Below are 17,450 nucleotides of genomic sequence, written 5' to 3'. Positions count from 1 at the left end.
TCCCTTGTTAGATGAATCGCGTGCGGTAACAAAAATTCCTTTAGAAGTCACGGCAATTCCTTCCGTTTTGCGTCGAGTGTCACGCTCGTAAATTTTTTCTCTTCACAACTTTGAGGCTTGCCGGCGCCGCCTAAACCACACTTCCACACCGATTTGTTATTCTGGTCTGTTACGTATAAACTGCCTTCATGTACAGCTACAGCATTCAAGGAACCGCTTGTGGGCACACTGAAAGACGAAACATCATCCCCTACAATATATTTAATATCTTTCTGGTCGTCAACAAAGTAAATGATTGTGTGATTACCAGAGCCGCGACGGACACAACTACGAGGTTTGTTTATAGTAGAGGACCCTGAAATCACGCTATCACCTACATTGTATCTCAAATAAGTACCAGTTTCTTTTGTTTTGCGAGAGTAGTTGCGGAAGCTGTTGGAACTCCCCACTAAAATTTCATCGTTTGTCCTCCCTCGACACAATGCGTAGGGTTCTGTAAGTCTCGTAGTATTTGGATATCCATTAGTTTCGCCTTCCACGCCAAATGACCGGCAACAGTATCCACGCGTCGGGGAAGTTTAACAGGAGCTCCGATGCACTCAACCGCAACAAATGCAATACCAATCATGATGAGCAAAAAAAGCTGCGGTAGCTTCCTCAGGCTCATTGGCCTCTTTGCTAGGTTACTCATCTCAACACCAAATATAAAACACATTGCCACTCAAATATGGATACGCCCGTCTTTTCCTCAGTGCTATGAACACTTAACAGTAACAAATGATCAACTACTGCAACTGCCAAACAGATACAACCGCACCTGCACACCAATCAAGTGCAAGTATGTACGAGAACACAGTAGCTTTCACTCGATTATTCGCACCTTTTAAAAAAAAAAAACGGAAAACTTCCTCCAACCACACTGTCCTTACTATTTGCCTACCTGTGACAAGTGATCCAGTGGTGAGTAAGTTACACGAGCACCTACAGTCTCAACAACACGGCTTTGAGTCTTATGCTACGCACGAAGAAAAGGGTTAAAAAGATGGAACAGTGCATCTGCAGAAGAATTTCATCCAGTAAATACCGTATTACAATACCGGGTTACAAATCACTCGCGAGTCTCAAAAGCATGCAGCGGCAACAATACAAAGAGGTATTAACGTTAGAAGCACTCAACACACGATTCCATGCTAGGGGAATGAACACAACAGTCCATTAGAATCTTCAAACAACGGAATACCGCTGACGCCTACCAACAGGCATTGCAACATTTATAGCAATAACTGGAGGAAAAAAAAACGGCGGGGAATGTGATTAAGTGCTTCAGATGTGTTAAGGTAGCGGTGAGAGCATATTTATTTGAGCTAACGCCGAATACTTTTAAAAAGGTTCAAGTGATTTGCATTGTTTATGTGCATTTATTTTAGGAACTGGAACATGGACCACGATGACTCTAGCACCAACTATTAAAGGAGCCTGTGAGCGGCAGAAAGTAAAGAAACATGATGGCGGTGGAACGTCAAATAAAGCGAGTGAGTTTGCTTCGCTCTCCTTCTCTCCAATTTAATGTTACGAAAGAAAAAAAAAAAGACAAATGCTGAAAACCCACACGTGGCCAGGCCTAACATGTAAATCCACTTCAAATGCTGACATCCAATCCCTCAGTCGTTGGTCCCTTAAAGCCCACACGACAAAAGTTTAGTGGAAAAAAGTAGCCGTAATATTTAAAAAAAAACTAACATTATTTTCCCCAAGTCACTCCGGCACATACACTCCCATATTCTTTTTTTTCCTGTGCATTGTCACCATTGAGTGGCAGGAACAGTAATCAAACCACTTGCTGACGATGTTCCTCTGCCAATATTCCTCAAACGAACGAACACGTCAAAAAAGAAAAAAAAGAAATCAGCCAGTACATACGCGACACCGGATTTGATTATTCAAATAAGTAACCGGTCTCGCATTTAAAAAAAAAAAGGAGCTAAATGCAACAGAGTTCCTAAAGTTCTACCCTCCCGTGGACCAAGCGGCCGGCCACATATGTCTGAACAACGTTTGCTGCGGACGCACCGTAGACAATTTTGTCAAAGATGTCACGGGGTCCGTCAAGACCTTGAAAGATGTGCACACCGCCAGTGGGAACGGAAACATCCACAACAACTGCATCAAAGTGAAATCCAGCGGCGAGCCGACCAACTTTAAGATCCAAAGCCTCACCTCCACGTGTTGTCGCCAACCAAAAGGCCTCCACAGAATTGATGCGGCATGAAGTTGAATCTCGTGACTCTGCAGCTGAACCGCCAACACGCGGGTTTTCCCCCTTTTTTCCGTTTGAGTCTTCCGCTTTGCTTTGCTCCGGATTGGCATGACGCCGGCCACCACGTTCCTCCTTTGAAGTTGTTGGGTCAACACCACTCTCAAGTGCACGAGCGGCCATTAAGGCATCACGGGCGGCATCCCAAATTGCAGGTGAAGGTCCCCCGGAGATATCCGTCCCGAGACCGACGCGCAGCCCGAAGTCCAAAGCACGACGCAGCGGGAAAACGGCACCTGAAAAATAAAAGTTCGAAAGCGGACAGTGCGCCACCGCGGAACCACGAGAACACAAAAGTTTCATATCCGCATCTGAGAGGAAATTTCCGTGAGCGAGGACCGTGCGCCGCGTCAGCAGGCCGGCATCATCCAGAGCGAAGGCGTCTGGTTTACCACAGCGCTCCAACACGTGGTGATGCTCCCAGTCGCTCTCCGACACGTGTGACTGCACGTGGCAGCCGTACTTGGCGACCAGACGACCAAGACCCTGAAGCGCCTCATCGCTGCTTGTTGGAATAAATCTCGGGACTACAGCAGGGAGCACAAGAGGACTGCTATTGCCATTGCCGGGAAGCTTGCGGACAGCCCTGATAAAAATTTCGGAGCGTTCAATAGATTCCTGGGGGCTTGCATCCCGGTAATAAGCTGGGCACTGCGATGCCAAATCCATTGCAACGCGGCCAACGACGGCGCGCTGACCTTTCTCGAGGCATACGCGTGCCAGCAAAAGACTTGCATCCACGTGGATTGTAGCGAAGTACACAGCCGTCGTAGTTCCGTGTGCCAATAATGTTGAAACAAGGGAGTTGTATGATGTGGCTGCAAAGTCGAGGTCGGCGTACTTCGCCTCGAGTGGAAAAGTATACTCATGCAGCCATATTTCGAGCGGCCGATCAAGCGCCTTTCCAAGCTGGGGCCACTGCGGTGCATGCACATGGAGATCAATAAGACCTGGAAGAAGATATTGGTGGTCTTTCAGCACTGTGAGTGCTCCGGACCTCCGGGCTTCCTTAAGCGTTTGCTCGTATGTTTCATTGTCGCTTTTCCCTCCACAACCACTTCCACCGCCGCCGCTCACACCGCTTTCATTTTTTATGTCATTGGGTTGGAGGACAGCGGTAATACAGCCGTCAGCACCAACGCAGACAAGAGAGCGGGGAGCGAAAATTAAGGTGTCACGTGCAGGGGCCTCAATGAGAGTCCCAAGGAAATAACGCACAGGCACGGCGGTTTGCATTGTTTGCAAATGAATGCGATTAAAAAATAAAAATAAAGCGGCGTAAAACGACCCCTAAGCAGTTAGATGCGTCGTTACCACTGTTCTTAGCACAGTGTAGTTGAGAAAACACCAATGATAATGATAATGGTAATGAGTACAATAATTCCGGAAGGAATTGTATTTGGGGTTGCTATGTGCTTTTTAAAGTCATGAAAAGTAAGGAAGAAGAAGGCACTTTTACCGTTGCGAAAAATGAACAGAGTTATTTTTTCCCTCGAATTAAAAGCATTGCAGCCAGTTGGTTGCCTTCGCGGGCGCAAGAGTGCACCGTTTCCGATGAATACATGTGTAAACTGTACAGCGGACCACAGGAGAGAAGAAACGGTAGAAAAAACAGCAAGCTCCACCCTAAATATTATCGGCCCAAGTGAAATGGTAGGGAGAAAAGCGAGCGCCAGAAAGAAGTATACAAGCACTATTCTACGATATTTAAAACATGCTTTCCATGTTAGTTTAGTAAGAGCTATACCAATTTGCAAATATTGAAAGAAGTGGCATCCGCCATACGGTTCTCCAGCATAGACAGAGGGAAATATACTTAATCAACACAACAAACCATCGAACACTCCGACAAACCATATGAGATCACTGGCACTTGCCTTCCACCTTCATATGGTAAATTGGACAGACGAAGAATTGACTAAAGCTCCTAAGCTTTCGTTCGTGACATGGGCAAGCGACAGCAAACAAGTCGCATGGGCAACAGCGTATGTACTGCTGGCCACGGAAGTGTGAGAGTCAGCAAAAAAAGGTAAGAAGACGCATAATGTTTTTCACAATTCATCCACCAACACAGCACAGCGGGATTAATAAACAAATTCCCTCCATACTTTTAACCTTTCCATGCAGTGCCTGCATTAAAGTGAAGGGAGTGTTCATAGTGGTGACGTCAGCCTGTTTTCTTGATAACCCTCTTCTGTTGTTATTAACACCTAGATACCACAGAAAGAGATAAACTGAGAACCCCAACACATTGGACCAACGAGACTTAAATTACCAATAACTCACTTTTCTTTTATTTGCCTTACGTACCTCTCCCCACTCCCCCAAAGTTCAAAATACTGTAGTAAACATCTTTTTGATCTCACAGAGGAAGTATGCGCACCTAACGTTTTGTTACCTGCCAATAGCAGTGCTGACAGCACCACAACCGCAGCGAATATCAAATAAAATCACACAACTACAGACCAATGGACGAGAGTTGCCGTGTAGTGGCACCCGCCCCCCTGCAAAAATAAAAAAAAGGAGGAGGTAACACACCAGACGCCACAACCGGGATGAAACCAGCAGCGGTTCCTTGTGAGTTCACGCAAGCAGAAGCCAACAAAAGTGGCATATGCACACGCAACACGGAGTGTCATCACCCCGATATTTATGCGCCTCACTGGTAATTCATGTGCAGCGGTTCAAGCAGCAACCACACCTCGCTCTCTCCTCTCCTCTGATGGACAGGATCAGTTTACCGTACCTTTGAACCACTAGGGACGTTATGGAGGCACATGCGGCATAGGAAAAAAAAACAACGCTACAACGGCCACGAGCGGCATCGCCTCACTAATAACTGACAACCTCAAAAGAAAGAAAGGAGTAACAGGTGAGATAAAACAGTCGGATGCAGAAGCAAACACGACGGTGTCGCATGGACACTTGCAAAGGTTCAGTTGGAGATATTGCGTCACAATGCAGTGGGATTACAAACAGGAATCAACAAAGCAGTGATGATAATAACAATAATAATGATGGATCTCGAACACGCATACTATTAGCAACACCTGCTCCAAAAAATAAAAAAATCAAAGGTAGATGAGAAGCGGTGGCGACGGGGGAACGTTAGAGAATGGAGTTGAACATCTTCCCAGTAAACATGCCACAGCGGATAGAGAGGGAAAACGATTACGGAAGAACAGAACCGAAAACCAGCAAATACCCTGAGGAGGTTGCTTGCCGCTTCAGCATTCTTCACGAAAAAAAAGAAAGGAAGAAGGAACGGGACTAGACACATTTGCTCATTGCCACGTCAAAAATAAAATAGACAGAAAAGAAGTGAATCAGTTAATAAGAAATCAAGAAGAGGCGGGTACATGTCCCTGCCCCCGTTTAAGGTATGAGTATACAAATTGTAGATGAAACAACTAGTCAACTATTGCGCATTGCGAATGTAATAAGCTATGTGTATATACACGAAAAGTGGAAAACCAAGTGAGACAAAGAAAACTGCAGTGTGTATTATTTCGCTAAGCTTCAGGGCTCTGGGTTGCCTCTGCCTCAAATTCCCGAAGCCGGTTCGACATTATAATCACAGACGCACTTCTCAGCGTACTGACGGTACGCTCACCACCGCTGTTTGCACAGAGGTCAACGACACGACCGACCTTGACTGAAATCCGACGAATCACATCTTCACAAAAGCCCTCGTCCCATGTTAGCTGTGCGGTCCTGGGAAGCGTGACACGCCACCGTTCGCACAAAGGCACCAGCAGTTTCTGTCGCTGTGCTGCAGTGAAAGTGCCTAGCACAGCCTGCAGGCAACTTGCAATCATCTGCGTTGTTCCATTCATCCCGCTACGGAGAGAACTCGAGTCTCCAGTGGAGGTACTCATTCTATCTTCAAAGTCGTCGCCAAACTCGCGGTCAAGGCGAAGAGCAGCGAAGGTACGGCCAGGCACCGCGTTCAACTGGTATACTTCCATAGGTTGGGGCGCACCAGCAAGTGGTATGCGGCCAAGAGAGACCACATCGAACTGTTCACGCTCTGCTGTGCTCAGTGCAAAGTACGTTGCTTGCGTCAGTACTACCTGGCCACCGTTCGCAACGCTCTCCGTTCGCGCGGCCATGTCTGTCACCTTCCCGTAGTAGTCGTAGCCCTTCGTCACTTCATCTTGTCGGATTTCGCACAGTCCGGTGTGTATCCCGATACGTACGCGTAGGCCTTTCCAGAGAGACCGGTACACTTCGGGGTCGAGGCGCGCGGACGGCGGTTTGTATTCATTGTCGTCATCTGCACGCTGCTGCTCAAACTCACGATAGGACTCGTCGAAGGCACTGGTTCCCCAGTCTGCAGACAAAAATCGTTGCTGCAGGCCCTGGGCAAGACTCGATGCGGCAAATGCACTCTTGCACGCGATCATGAATGAGTCCCCAACCGTCTTCACTTCATAACACCTGTAGTGGGTGATCAGCGAGCGAATCAAACGGTGATGCGCGGCCACAGCATCGGGCATCAGCTCGGGATGTGCTGCCCATTGTGCAGTACTGCTTTCTACATCTGTAAAAATTAGCGTCACAGGGTCCGCTGGCTCCTTGGGCGCGCTGTCATTGTCGCGTGCGCTGCGGCGCAGACAAAGAAGCACTAGCAAAAGAGCAACAAGCAACAGTAAAATGAAAAGAACTCCAACGATGACACCGGCAAGTCGGCCGCCTGACAACACCTTCGAATACGGGTCTATGTACACCAAAGACGGCGTTGCGCCCGATGTCAGCGGTGCCACCGAAGCGTTCAGCGCACGGTCCATCGACCACACAGAAAGTCGCCTCGCACCATAATTCTTACCACAGAAGTGGTCGCCGCCCTCCGGCGCATCTTTGGTTGAAGGGCATCGCTCCTCCACGAACGGACCATACCGCATGTCGTCGCTGTTTACAACCGAGAGAGTATATATTGCATTGATTATAGAATCCGGTGTCACTTTGTCCATATGAAAGAGCAGCGTTTGAATGAATCTTCCGGTCGCGAAACCAAGCAGTGACAAAGGTGTCCACCGTGGCGAATCAGGCACTGCCGCGTGAAACTTCTGTACAGTAACCGAAGTCGAGTTAGCCTCCGCCCAGTGAGGCAGACTCGTTGCAAAAAGAAGCCGACCACCGCTTGAACTGCTCTTGAAAGTTTTGACAAACTCAGTGTATAGTAGGGCTATGTCAAAGAACAGGACAGCGACACGAACACCCGGGTTACGATCCAGGTGAGACGCTACCACGGCAACGTCGTCCTTGGACAGGCCTATGACAAGCACATCACCGGTTTCTGGCATCGAACCTTCCAGATTTGTACTGCTATCAGGCCCTACCACTGTTCCCATGTGCCCGCCAAAAGTCATCAACATCAGATAAAGCAATCCTTCAATCGAAACCACATCACCACGGCAGACGACAGCGTGCACTACCGTAGAACCTGACCCGACAAAATATTTTACCAGCGCGAATAGCTGCTGCTCCAGTGTCGGAGATAGGTAAATAACTTTCCTCCCTCTATGAGGTAACCCCGGGAGGAGAGAGATGGGGTCAATGAAAGCAGTAGTTTGTAGGGATAGCATAGCATCACCGGCAACTCCAAACACAGCCGTCACTGCCCTGGTGTCCAATTCTGACTCTAACTCTGAGGATGCTTCAGCCGTTTCTGATGTCAGCATATGTAAGAAAAAACGATCAGTTTGCCCCAGACGGCCATCACCAGTGAGAGGAATGGCGCCATCATATATTTCTTCAGCCGCATTTTGCGCAACCGGATCATCCTGCATGAATACCAATAAACCATTTACAGGGGAATGCAACCGAACCTCGTCGTGGTAACAGAGTGATGAATCGACAACTACCTGTCCATCATGTATCACCTCCAAGACATTATCCCTCCTAGCAACGTTGATGTACACTACGTTTCCTCCCTGATTACAGTTACACACAGCACCGCGCTCACCTGCTGTACCCTCACACTCACCACCAAAGTCACCAAACACAAGCTCATCGACGACGTGCCGACGTTGACTATACAGAGACTTCTTGAAGGTCTCCCTGTCCTTAATCCAGGCACGACTCCTCAGGGCCTGTGACAGCACCTCACCAACGATCCACCCATACACCATAAGCTTCCCATCCACATAATGATGCTCGAAGTCGTCTGTGCCGCTGAAGATAGTTACGCCCGGATTAGCACTCAGGTATGATCTCGCATCGTCCTGAAAACGCCTGATTGCTTGGTATTGTGTGTCCGTCGCCAGCGGATTCGTACGCGAGAGTACAATCTGCCCGAGATCAAGTGCTGTATTGGCTGCCTCAATATCGCTGCTCCAAGAGGCAATTGTCAATTCGAGTACCGAAGAAGCAAGAAAGTAGGCGTCTTGGGTACGACTGTCATTCAGCATCTTTACTACAAATTTTACCACATCTTTTGCTGGTGGAGCAAACATGATCACACCCTGTGGACGGGTCACCACGAACTTGTCCCACACGGCATCAAAATCGGAGTCAGCTGCACCTTTGCCATGCGAGCTTGCCACTGTGAAAACACCACATAACTCGCGTCCCAAATGAGACATTAGTTTTATGGCCACCTCATATTCACTATCCCCAAAGGTGAGACCCTGCAGGTACATGAAGCCGATCCGTAGTAAACGCAGGTGAGTTACAGCAAAACGCATCAATGCAATAAGCTCGACAGTGGGTGACACACGCAGGAAGTAGATGTTGGGACTCCAACCGCGCACAGAGCTTGCCCCAGTGGATGGAGCAAATGCAACCAAATTTTCCTTCTGCAAGAGTGGACGAGAGGCAGCCAACTGACCGTCACCCATCGGTCCCACCACAACAAAGAATTCATCCTTGTTATCATTTATTGCCCTCTGCAAGAACCTCGGACCCGGAATTCTATACGATGCAGGGTGGATAACTTCAACATTGATGCCTGGGGCAACGGTCCATTGACGGGCTGCCATTGACGCGTTGAAACCGGCATTCATAGAATCGATTAGTCTCCTCCCAACAAAAGGGTGATACAGAAGTGAGTAAACCTTTACCGTTATATTATCCAAAGCTTCCACCGGCGGCATAACCACCACAAGAAACACCAAAAGTAGCGACAACGATGACATGGTAAGGCGGCAGCGAAACTGGTTGATACACGGCACGGGACTATTCTCCATGCGGACCCGTGAAACATCGCGACCGAAGAGAATCGACTGATGAATGGAAATCATAATTTGGAAACTTTGGCCGATACTGCTAGTGAAACAGGTAAACTAAACGTCCTACAAAGAACAAAGTAAACAATCCCAAACAAAACGCAGACACCAACTAAAATGAAGAATGCTCAACCAACACACAGTGTACCATAATGAATCAATGCCACACACACACACACACACACACACACACACACACACACACACACACACACACACACACACACACACACAAATGTTGCTGCAGGAACTAAAGGAAAATACAGTACTAAGGTTGACAAGGATTCAGACAAAATGCGCAACCGTGTAAACAAAATAACAATGGGAACAATGCCAAATAGGGCGACATATTCCATATTAGATATTTCCGTACACCGCACAAACTAACATAAAGTCAAGCATACGTCCCGCGATATCCCTTTCGATGAACAAGCATCCACCAAGGGGAAAGGGAAAAGGTTCAACACGAAGTACATTTTGACAAGTGAGGCATTTACTTCCTTGAAATGGTATTCGAGTATTGTATGTAACAAGCTTGAGGCAATGGAACCGAACTTTTTTGTTACTGGTACCCCGCGAATTACAGAGGATCCTATAACCACGCCGTTCTCCGATGCCTCAAACAGAAGCTTAAAGGCTTCAGTGCATGCACGTTCTATCAAGTAACATGCACCCTCTGACATCTACAAAACATGATATGAGAGGATGTGTAGCAGCTCCATCGTTTAAATGAGTTAGTCACTTTCAACTTCTTCTTCGAACCACCTCTCATGATTTCTTAACATAAGTCTCTTATTTTCGCTATCATCCGCCCATTGGGAGCACAAGCACGGCCGATTAAGGGCCAAAATCACTCTTCCCCTTCCCGGAAAGATGAACAAAATAACCTTTCAGAATGTTAAACATTGTTTGCAATAAATTTCCTCATCTCAATCTTTGAAAAGAAAAAACTTCAATATCTCAAAAAGCACAGCCACAAGTAGGAGAAAAACATCTTCTTCCGAACCAGACAAAGTTCTCGTTGCGTCCTCTGCTAAAAATAAAGATTAACGAGAAGCCACAAATACAGTCCAAAGAAAAAACATAAATTTAACCCCCCAAGAAATACGTTGAGTGGAAATTAGTCATAAATACTCTTTTTATACCCACTACACGACCAAATCAAGAGTGGATGGTACAGTCACTGAAGGGTACGGCATACACAGGTTTTCCCCTCAATTTATTGTTAGTAATGTTTTTTTTTCCGTGTAATCACTCATAAAATGGCTTGAAGGGGTGCTAGACCTGCAATCACACCACAATAATAAAATTGAACTATCAGCAAATGTGAAGAATAATGTGACCATCAGCAGAGGCACGAAGGTGTAGTTTTCGTTGTCATCTGCTTTCTAATGGGTTTTGTATTTTAATGCGTATTTTCTCACTTGGCTTTGAACTGTGCTGCTAAAGAGGAAAAGGTAGTTTCGTTCCTCCACAAACGAAATAGAGAACACGTGAAAAAGCATGCCCAACATGCAGATGATTCGAAGCAGCAAAGTACATCCTCAAAAGTATGTTACTTCATATATATATTTATATATTGAAGGACCGTGAACGAACAGCACTGTCAGATAATTGAACAGACAAAAAAGATAACTGCAGGAAGTAAATGGAAGAATTGACAAAACAGGGCTGCTCCAGAATGCAACAGAACCGACTTTAACAGTGAGGCATTAACTATTCTCTCTTCCAAAATTCACGGGTGGCCCCACACACAAAAAAAAAATCACTAGCGACTTGTTTCTCGTCAAAATGGGGCCTGTTGTCTGGTCTACAAGCACTGGGCTCTTAAATGCAACTAGGGGTAAAGAAGTGGGTGTGAGTTACAGACTGCAATAGCATCGTCGATTAATTGGCCGAACGAATACCTAACAAAAATGAAAGGTAGTATTTGTTAGAGCCAAAAATACAACCTACATATCATCAACAAAACCACACACTTCACTTGGATCAATGCGAACTTTCTGACGACGCAACGCTCCCACGAGCGAAGTTTTAGAAACCTGTGAACCTGACACCGCAGAAAGCCACAACACACAAAACAAATTCCACACACATATTTGCGTATCGTTTTGATAGCTTGGAGTGGATTCAATCAGTAATGAAGTATGTGCGGTAAGGGAGTAATTGTTCTTCGGAATGTTGTCAAAAAATCGTGATCTAAGAAAAATTAAGGGTCACACTACAAACAACAAACTCGTCAGAAACCACCATTATTATACAACACAACATAAAAAAAAAAAATAAACACCACACGGGTGTGCATGCAACGCGTAGCGGAGATAATGCGGACGGCAAAAAATATATAATTCAAGGGATATGTGTCACTCACACGCCCTTTCCCACACCAACGAGGTTGCAAACATCAAACAAAGGCCGAAACGCCGTCTAGCAGCCAACACTCCACCACCACATTACACCATAGATTTTCTGTGGTGGACAATCGCATCGGCCAGATGCTGCTTTAACGTAATTAACCACCTAATGTGTGGCTTCGGAATGCCAGAAACCTCACACACCCACAGAAACTCCAAAGGGAATATGTAAATACACTTCAAACACCCGTCTACAACTATTCAACTTGGAATCACCAGTTCTACCAACAAAGGAAAAGGTGAGTGAAAGAACTAACACTATTGAAGCGCCTTTTCGAAGGCCGATATTCTCTTTCCAACATACTGTATGCCCATTTACCTGAAGTTTTTCTTAAAGTCGCTACACAAAATGCTTCGCTCTCCCCATACACACCCACACACTAAAACCTAATAGTTTATATGAAAAACGAATTTTTATTTTTACGGAATGCAATTAAGTAGTATTGGAACTTTGAAAGAAACGATTTGTTATGAACTCCAAAGGCTCTTACCTCACTTTTCATGTATCATTAATCTAAAAATATCCCGTAACATGGAGAGGGAGATCATATAGAGGTTTAGCAAGCCCCCCCCCCTGCATTTGTCACAAAAACGTTCCAATACCAACAGGTACATCCAGCATGAGGATGTGCGTACGAACTCCGTACCATCAGGTGGTATGATTACACAGGTAACATAGCCACAGCACAGATGACACCGCTCATTGAGCACAGGTAGCGGTAATGAGACAGAGGGCTTCAAGTTGAACATCATCCACTGTTGTTTGGGGAAATCAGCTTCACGACGCCTCGGTTTGGTAGAAGGATTGTGAAATCGCGCGTGTTAACAAACCCATATCCTCCCTGATACAAGATATCTTCGTTGCCCCCAATATGGTCCAGTGGGCTTCTTATATTACTATTTGAAGGTCCAGTAGGGAATCTTGGCATCCATCGCCAGCGGCCACACGTGCGATACAATCGAGTGATTACCTTATCGAGGACATTCATAATTTTAAAAACGGGCATATCTCATATTGCGTAACGCATGACCGCACTATCTCAGCACCGAGGCAGAAACGCTGGGTATGGCTTTCGTGTTGACCAGATGGAGGGACAACATGCTATTCGTTTCTACACTGTATTGTTGGACGAAGCCCATTGGGCTACAAATGTTCTGAACAGCCGCATTGGACCTGTAGGTATCAGGATCCTCCACCTCTTACTGCAGAGAAAACAACTTTGGAACAGACAGTTTCCGGAAACTCCTCCAAGTAAAGTGCGACGACAAATTCATCCGCAGCAATCTCACCCAAATCACAATGCTCGAGAAGGTAATATTACCTGAATTAGTACATATATTTTTTTGTTTAGCACAAATCCCTTGCACACATCAGTAAGACACGGCACACACACCTAATCTCACTATCTCATCTGCTGTAACTTCGAGGCGTGCCTAAACAATTAACAGCCCGCTCACGAAGACCATCCCAGTCCACTCTTTGCTACCGAACAATAGAGAGTTGTTGGGTAAAGCGGAGATGCGACCCCTAGACAGCAACCGATGGTTGGAGACGAAACCTGAATGATGAACACGTAACATATACAAGCATATACAAACATGTTACGACAACTAAAACATGGAATACAGCACCCGAACGCGAAGTTACAGCTTGTTCCCCTGACGCGGGAATATGACAGTCAGTTCCACCTGTTACCATACCTGAAACGGCAAATACACGAGCAGAAGCACTGACAGCAGAGTCACTTTATGTTTCGACAATAAACGCCCACTCGCTGAGTCGTCGACAACAATCAACAGAATAGACTTCCGAAGCAGCGATACCCCACCGTAAGGCGTAGCATTATCCACCTCTCACCGCATGAAAGGACAGAGTAACAAGCAATGCAATAGCGGCCCACGACCTGCGACGGCCAAGTAACCACTGCGTCTCCTTAGACGTGGTTAAGAAGGGGCCCTTGCCCCCACCGAGACAATGCGGGCGGCTCCTCCCAGACGGCACCGCTCTAACCGACAGGGGGCCCAGAGGTTCGCGTCACCATAGCCACGCGAGGGCTCCGATGAACTATGCAAATACCTACACCGCAAAACCCCAACTCCAACCAGTCACTCACAGCCGGAGAACAAGAAAGCGCTGCGCGCACCCCCCGAAAACTCCAAGCCGACCGAACCAGGCGCCCCTCCACTTCACCGTAACAGCACAACTGGAGGCAGCGCCGGTGGAACACATCGGAGCTCCACCGCAGCAAGTGAACGAGCGCTACCGAGGCCGGCCATCAATGCATAACATAAAAAGGGCCGGTGTAGCGACCGCCCGCGCAAAGCACACGGGTGAAGGGTAGCCGCGGAAACTGATACAGTAACGTCCCTGCCTACACCGCCCATCTCATCATGGTGCCAGCGTCTAGTGCTCCGTCCAGAAGGAAGCCAATAGCCCGCATTAAACACGGTCCGAAAGGATTGGGGCGGTGAAGAGGCTTTCGGCGAACAGAGAAGGAGTATGTAGCAGTATCGGCACTTTTGGGTGAAGAAATATGTTAGACTGCTCCTCCGCACGTGCGAGCGCGCTTCGATTGGGATACATAGGCTTCTACTACTACTTAGTGGAGATGTAGAACAGAATCCTCGTCCTGTCATTCATGGAGCCCAATGGAACACTGGGGGTCTCTCCGAGCCGAAGCGGATCGCCTTAGAGAAGAAGCTTCACGAGGATATGGTAGTCTTCTGCCTATTTTAGGAGACTTGCTTGGCAGCGGAAGAGTGCTGTGCGTTAAAAATTCGCGGATACCAACACATGGAGATGGCAGGTTCTCTACATGGCGATCGGGTACATTGAAAACCCAATCGCGTGTAAAAAGAGAACGGTCGTCATCATGCACAACATCCACCAATTTTTACGCGGTGCACTCGGGTAGAGGCAAGTGAGGCACTCCCAAAACTGATGGGGGACAGTATCCAAGGAACTCACCCTTTAAAATTCAGGACTTGTTTCTATGGGGCAAGGACCCCTCAGTCTGTTTAGGGGGCTAATGTTGGATGCTTTCAATAAGAAGATAAATTATGGAGATGTTTCGAGATCTGTCAGGCCAAAAAAAAAATAAGGCATCAAATGTTAGAAATAATGTGGGTTCGGTGAGCATGGCAGTGCTCATCAGCGGGATGTAATTTTCCACATTCTAGGCCCGAGAACCGTTTCCCCAAGCATGTTTATCAAAGAAAGAAACAATGAATGAGGTGCGCGGATCTATCAACATATGTTCTATACTCATTTTCTCCCGTTTCCGGTATGGATTCGTCTTTGTGTATTCTCCTTTTCCTCGTTTCTTCACCCCAAACATTTGTACGAACATTTGAGGGTTCTCTCATCCTCGTTACAGTAATGTTTGGTAAAGAACCTACGTAAGTTGGAGAACCTCACCATCCTTCATGACGCATTTGACATCACTCGTCCTTGCGACCTCCCTTCAGTGTTTTCATCATTTGGGGGTCGTGGAGACTGACCATGTCTCTCTCGAGCGCTTTCGCAGTGCTGGCATCAATCTCAAATTGAGTGTCCCTAATAATTTTTCGCTTGGCTCCACTAGGGTGAGGATACCGCGCACGGTTTCATCACCCCCACCTAACTCCTCAGATACCCTTTGTGTTCGTTTTGGTGTTCTTCCGATAGATTGCAGGGTGAGACACAGCAGAAGCGGCGCCTGCGCCTCGTCTATCTTTTTCACTGACCACTATAATACCTAGTAGGTTTCGTAACACCAGTAGAGGCGGATGTATTTAGTTTTCTGCACAGATCTCTCTTTAAACGGCTTTGAAACCACGAGGTGGTGTAGCCTACCGCTTGTTGTAGCGCACCTCCAGGTTTCACCCGTTCAGGTTCCTGCGTACGAGTATCATATAGCCCACAAAGAAACAACGTTGTATGTCCAGTATTCCGTCCGGTTGATCCCTCAGCCCCTTCGTCATAATTTTGAATAAAATGGAGCCCGACACCGTTCTTTTTGCCACACGGCACGGTCATGTGAGATTTCCCCAAAACTCGTTGGTTTGTACTGACTCTCGCTATCTTGTTTGGTGGAAAGTTTCTTACCCACCACATAATTTGTAGGTTAGGAGATAACTTCTCAGGCACTCGAATTACGCCACCACTCTCCATGGGTCCAAACTCACGAGTGTAGAGTTAGCTTGACCGTGGCGAGCACCGTCGATTCGTACGAAGTTGCGTCTCCAATCAACTGAGTTATGGATTCTGCTGCCGAAGGTTGGCGCAGAAACCTTTTCCTTTTGTAGGCACAACCAACGGTCAACGGAATCCACAAATCTCCTTTGGACCAACTACTGCATTGCTTTGTAATTGGCGCAGGTGGTCGCTGTTAGTTTTTGACGATGCCATGACAGCAGTCCCCTTGCTTTCCCTTAACGCCAGTTCATAACTTCACACTTCCACTTCCCCGTCACTTCCCAGTATTTTCGATTCCCGTTGAGTAGTTTTTACATGTGGTTTAGCCCGTTTACCTCCATGTTCTTTAGTTGGTACACCACAAACGCCATTTTCTTGAGCAGAAGGAAATTTCGATCTTCCTGTGGCAACAATCGGCTCCGGCGTGTGAAACGGTTTGAGTTTCGCGTCTTCTCAACCTCTGGCACGTTCTTTACCGGGGCATCTGAGAGTTTTGTCTGTCGTTGGTGGCGCATATTTGCCGTTGGTCGCTACCCCTGCTCCTTCTATCAGCATCTTGCCGTTTGCGAGCAGCACAGAATTGACAATAAACCCATGACAAGCATTAAGGCCGATTATTCCCAGCAACCTTCTTCCATCACTAGATGTTCGGATGAGCCTCTTTTGGATTGTTGAGGTGGTTCCGTATATTGTGTTTCCCCCCCCCCCCGATATGACGATGATATTGCTTCTCCTTCTTCCCCAATGCCTCTTTATCCTCATCCTAAATTCTGAGAACTTGATGCCTCGCGTCGACCGGCGTCGCTTTTTTCCCCAGGAATGGTTCTCGTGGAGTGGCCGGGGGTCGGGATTATACTATCGTCCATGCTGCTTATAGCCTTCGCTGACTTGCGGAGTCTTCTCTCCATTTTTTTTCTATTTCCATTGGGTGATTCATCACCGTTCTGCACTGTCCGAAAGATTGGGAGTATTGGGCATACACTTGTTGTTATTCCATCCGTCCATAACCAAGTGTTGGAGTCAAGTGTTCTTCAGCAGTGGTCGCCGTCCTGTTTACGACTGCTTGTGCATCCTCGAGGTTCGGCATCTGGGGAAGTGGTGTCTAGGTTCGGTCCCGCCTTGAAGTCCCTTCATTCCACGCATTCGACCCCGCACTAGCGAGTCGCACCCCATCATATATGCGCTTGTCCCAGTTGCTTGGGTTCCGTTATTCCGCGAGGCGCATTGGTCTGGACGCAGTGGCGGGGGTTGGCGTGCGCCGTCGCGGCCGGGGGTCCTCCCAACATGCTTGGTATTTTGACCTTCTGCGTGTGCCC

The 17,450-nt window shown here is 47.2% G+C and overlaps 7 protein-coding genes across 7 annotated transcripts; 2 read left to right on the top strand and 5 right to left on the bottom strand.

Annotated features, from left to right (window-relative positions):
* Positions 1–1,999: 1,999 nt before the first annotated feature.
* TbgDal_V6150 (guanase, putative) lies at positions 2,000–3,550 on the bottom strand (the record flags this gene model as incomplete). The annotated part of the gene is made up of 1 exon (XM_011775460.1): positions 2,000–3,550. One exon carries the CDS (start codon positions 3,548–3,550, stop codon positions 2,000–2,002), a length of 1,551 nt encoding a protein of 516 aa, XP_011773762.1.
* Positions 3,551–5,826: 2,276 nt separating this feature from the next.
* TbgDal_V6140 (ATP pyrophosphate-lyase, putative) lies at positions 5,827–9,558 on the bottom strand (the record flags this gene model as incomplete). The annotated part of the gene is made up of 1 exon (XM_011775459.1): positions 5,827–9,558. One exon carries the CDS (start codon positions 9,556–9,558, stop codon positions 5,827–5,829), a length of 3,732 nt encoding a protein of 1,243 aa, XP_011773761.1.
* A 368-nt stretch (positions 9,559–9,926) lies between these two features.
* Positions 9,927–10,226, bottom strand: TbgDal_V6130 (hypothetical protein, unlikely; the record flags this gene model as incomplete). Its single annotated transcript, XM_011775458.1, has 1 exon — positions 9,927–10,226. One exon carries the CDS (start codon positions 10,224–10,226, stop codon positions 9,927–9,929), a length of 300 nt encoding a protein of 99 aa, XP_011773760.1.
* Positions 10,227–14,144: 3,918 nt separating this feature from the next.
* On the bottom strand, positions 14,145–14,594 carry TbgDal_V6120 (hypothetical protein, unlikely; the record flags this gene model as incomplete). The annotated part of the gene is made up of 1 exon (XM_011775457.1): positions 14,145–14,594. One exon carries the CDS (start codon positions 14,592–14,594, stop codon positions 14,145–14,147), a length of 450 nt encoding a protein of 149 aa, XP_011773759.1.
* A 1,081-nt stretch (positions 14,595–15,675) lies between these two features.
* TbgDal_V6110 (hypothetical protein, unlikely) lies at positions 15,676–16,110 on the bottom strand (the record flags this gene model as incomplete). Its single annotated transcript, XM_011775456.1, has 1 exon — positions 15,676–16,110. The coding sequence occupies one exon, from the start codon at positions 16,108–16,110 to the stop codon at positions 15,676–15,678; it is 435 nt and encodes a 144-aa protein (XP_011773758.1).
* A 339-nt stretch (positions 16,111–16,449) lies between these two features.
* Positions 16,450–16,809, top strand: TbgDal_V6100 (hypothetical protein, unlikely; the record flags this gene model as incomplete). The annotated part of the gene is made up of 1 exon (XM_011775455.1): positions 16,450–16,809. The coding sequence occupies one exon, from the start codon at positions 16,450–16,452 to the stop codon at positions 16,807–16,809; it is 360 nt and encodes a 119-aa protein (XP_011773757.1).
* Positions 16,810–16,953: 144 nt separating this feature from the next.
* On the top strand, positions 16,954–17,292 carry TbgDal_V6090 (hypothetical protein, unlikely; the record flags this gene model as incomplete). The annotated part of the gene is made up of 1 exon (XM_011775454.1): positions 16,954–17,292. The coding sequence occupies one exon, from the start codon at positions 16,954–16,956 to the stop codon at positions 17,290–17,292; it is 339 nt and encodes a 112-aa protein (XP_011773756.1).
* Between the last annotated feature and the right edge of the window lie 158 nt (positions 17,293–17,450).

Source organism: Trypanosoma brucei, chromosome 5 (assembly GCF_000210295.1).
Source record: "Trypanosoma brucei gambiense DAL972 chromosome 5, complete sequence".
NCBI classification, from domain to species: Eukaryota; Euglenozoa; class Kinetoplastea; order Trypanosomatida; family Trypanosomatidae; genus Trypanosoma; species Trypanosoma brucei.
Note: the sequence above shows the minus strand (reverse complement) of the source record. Positions and strands in the feature narration are given on the sequence as shown.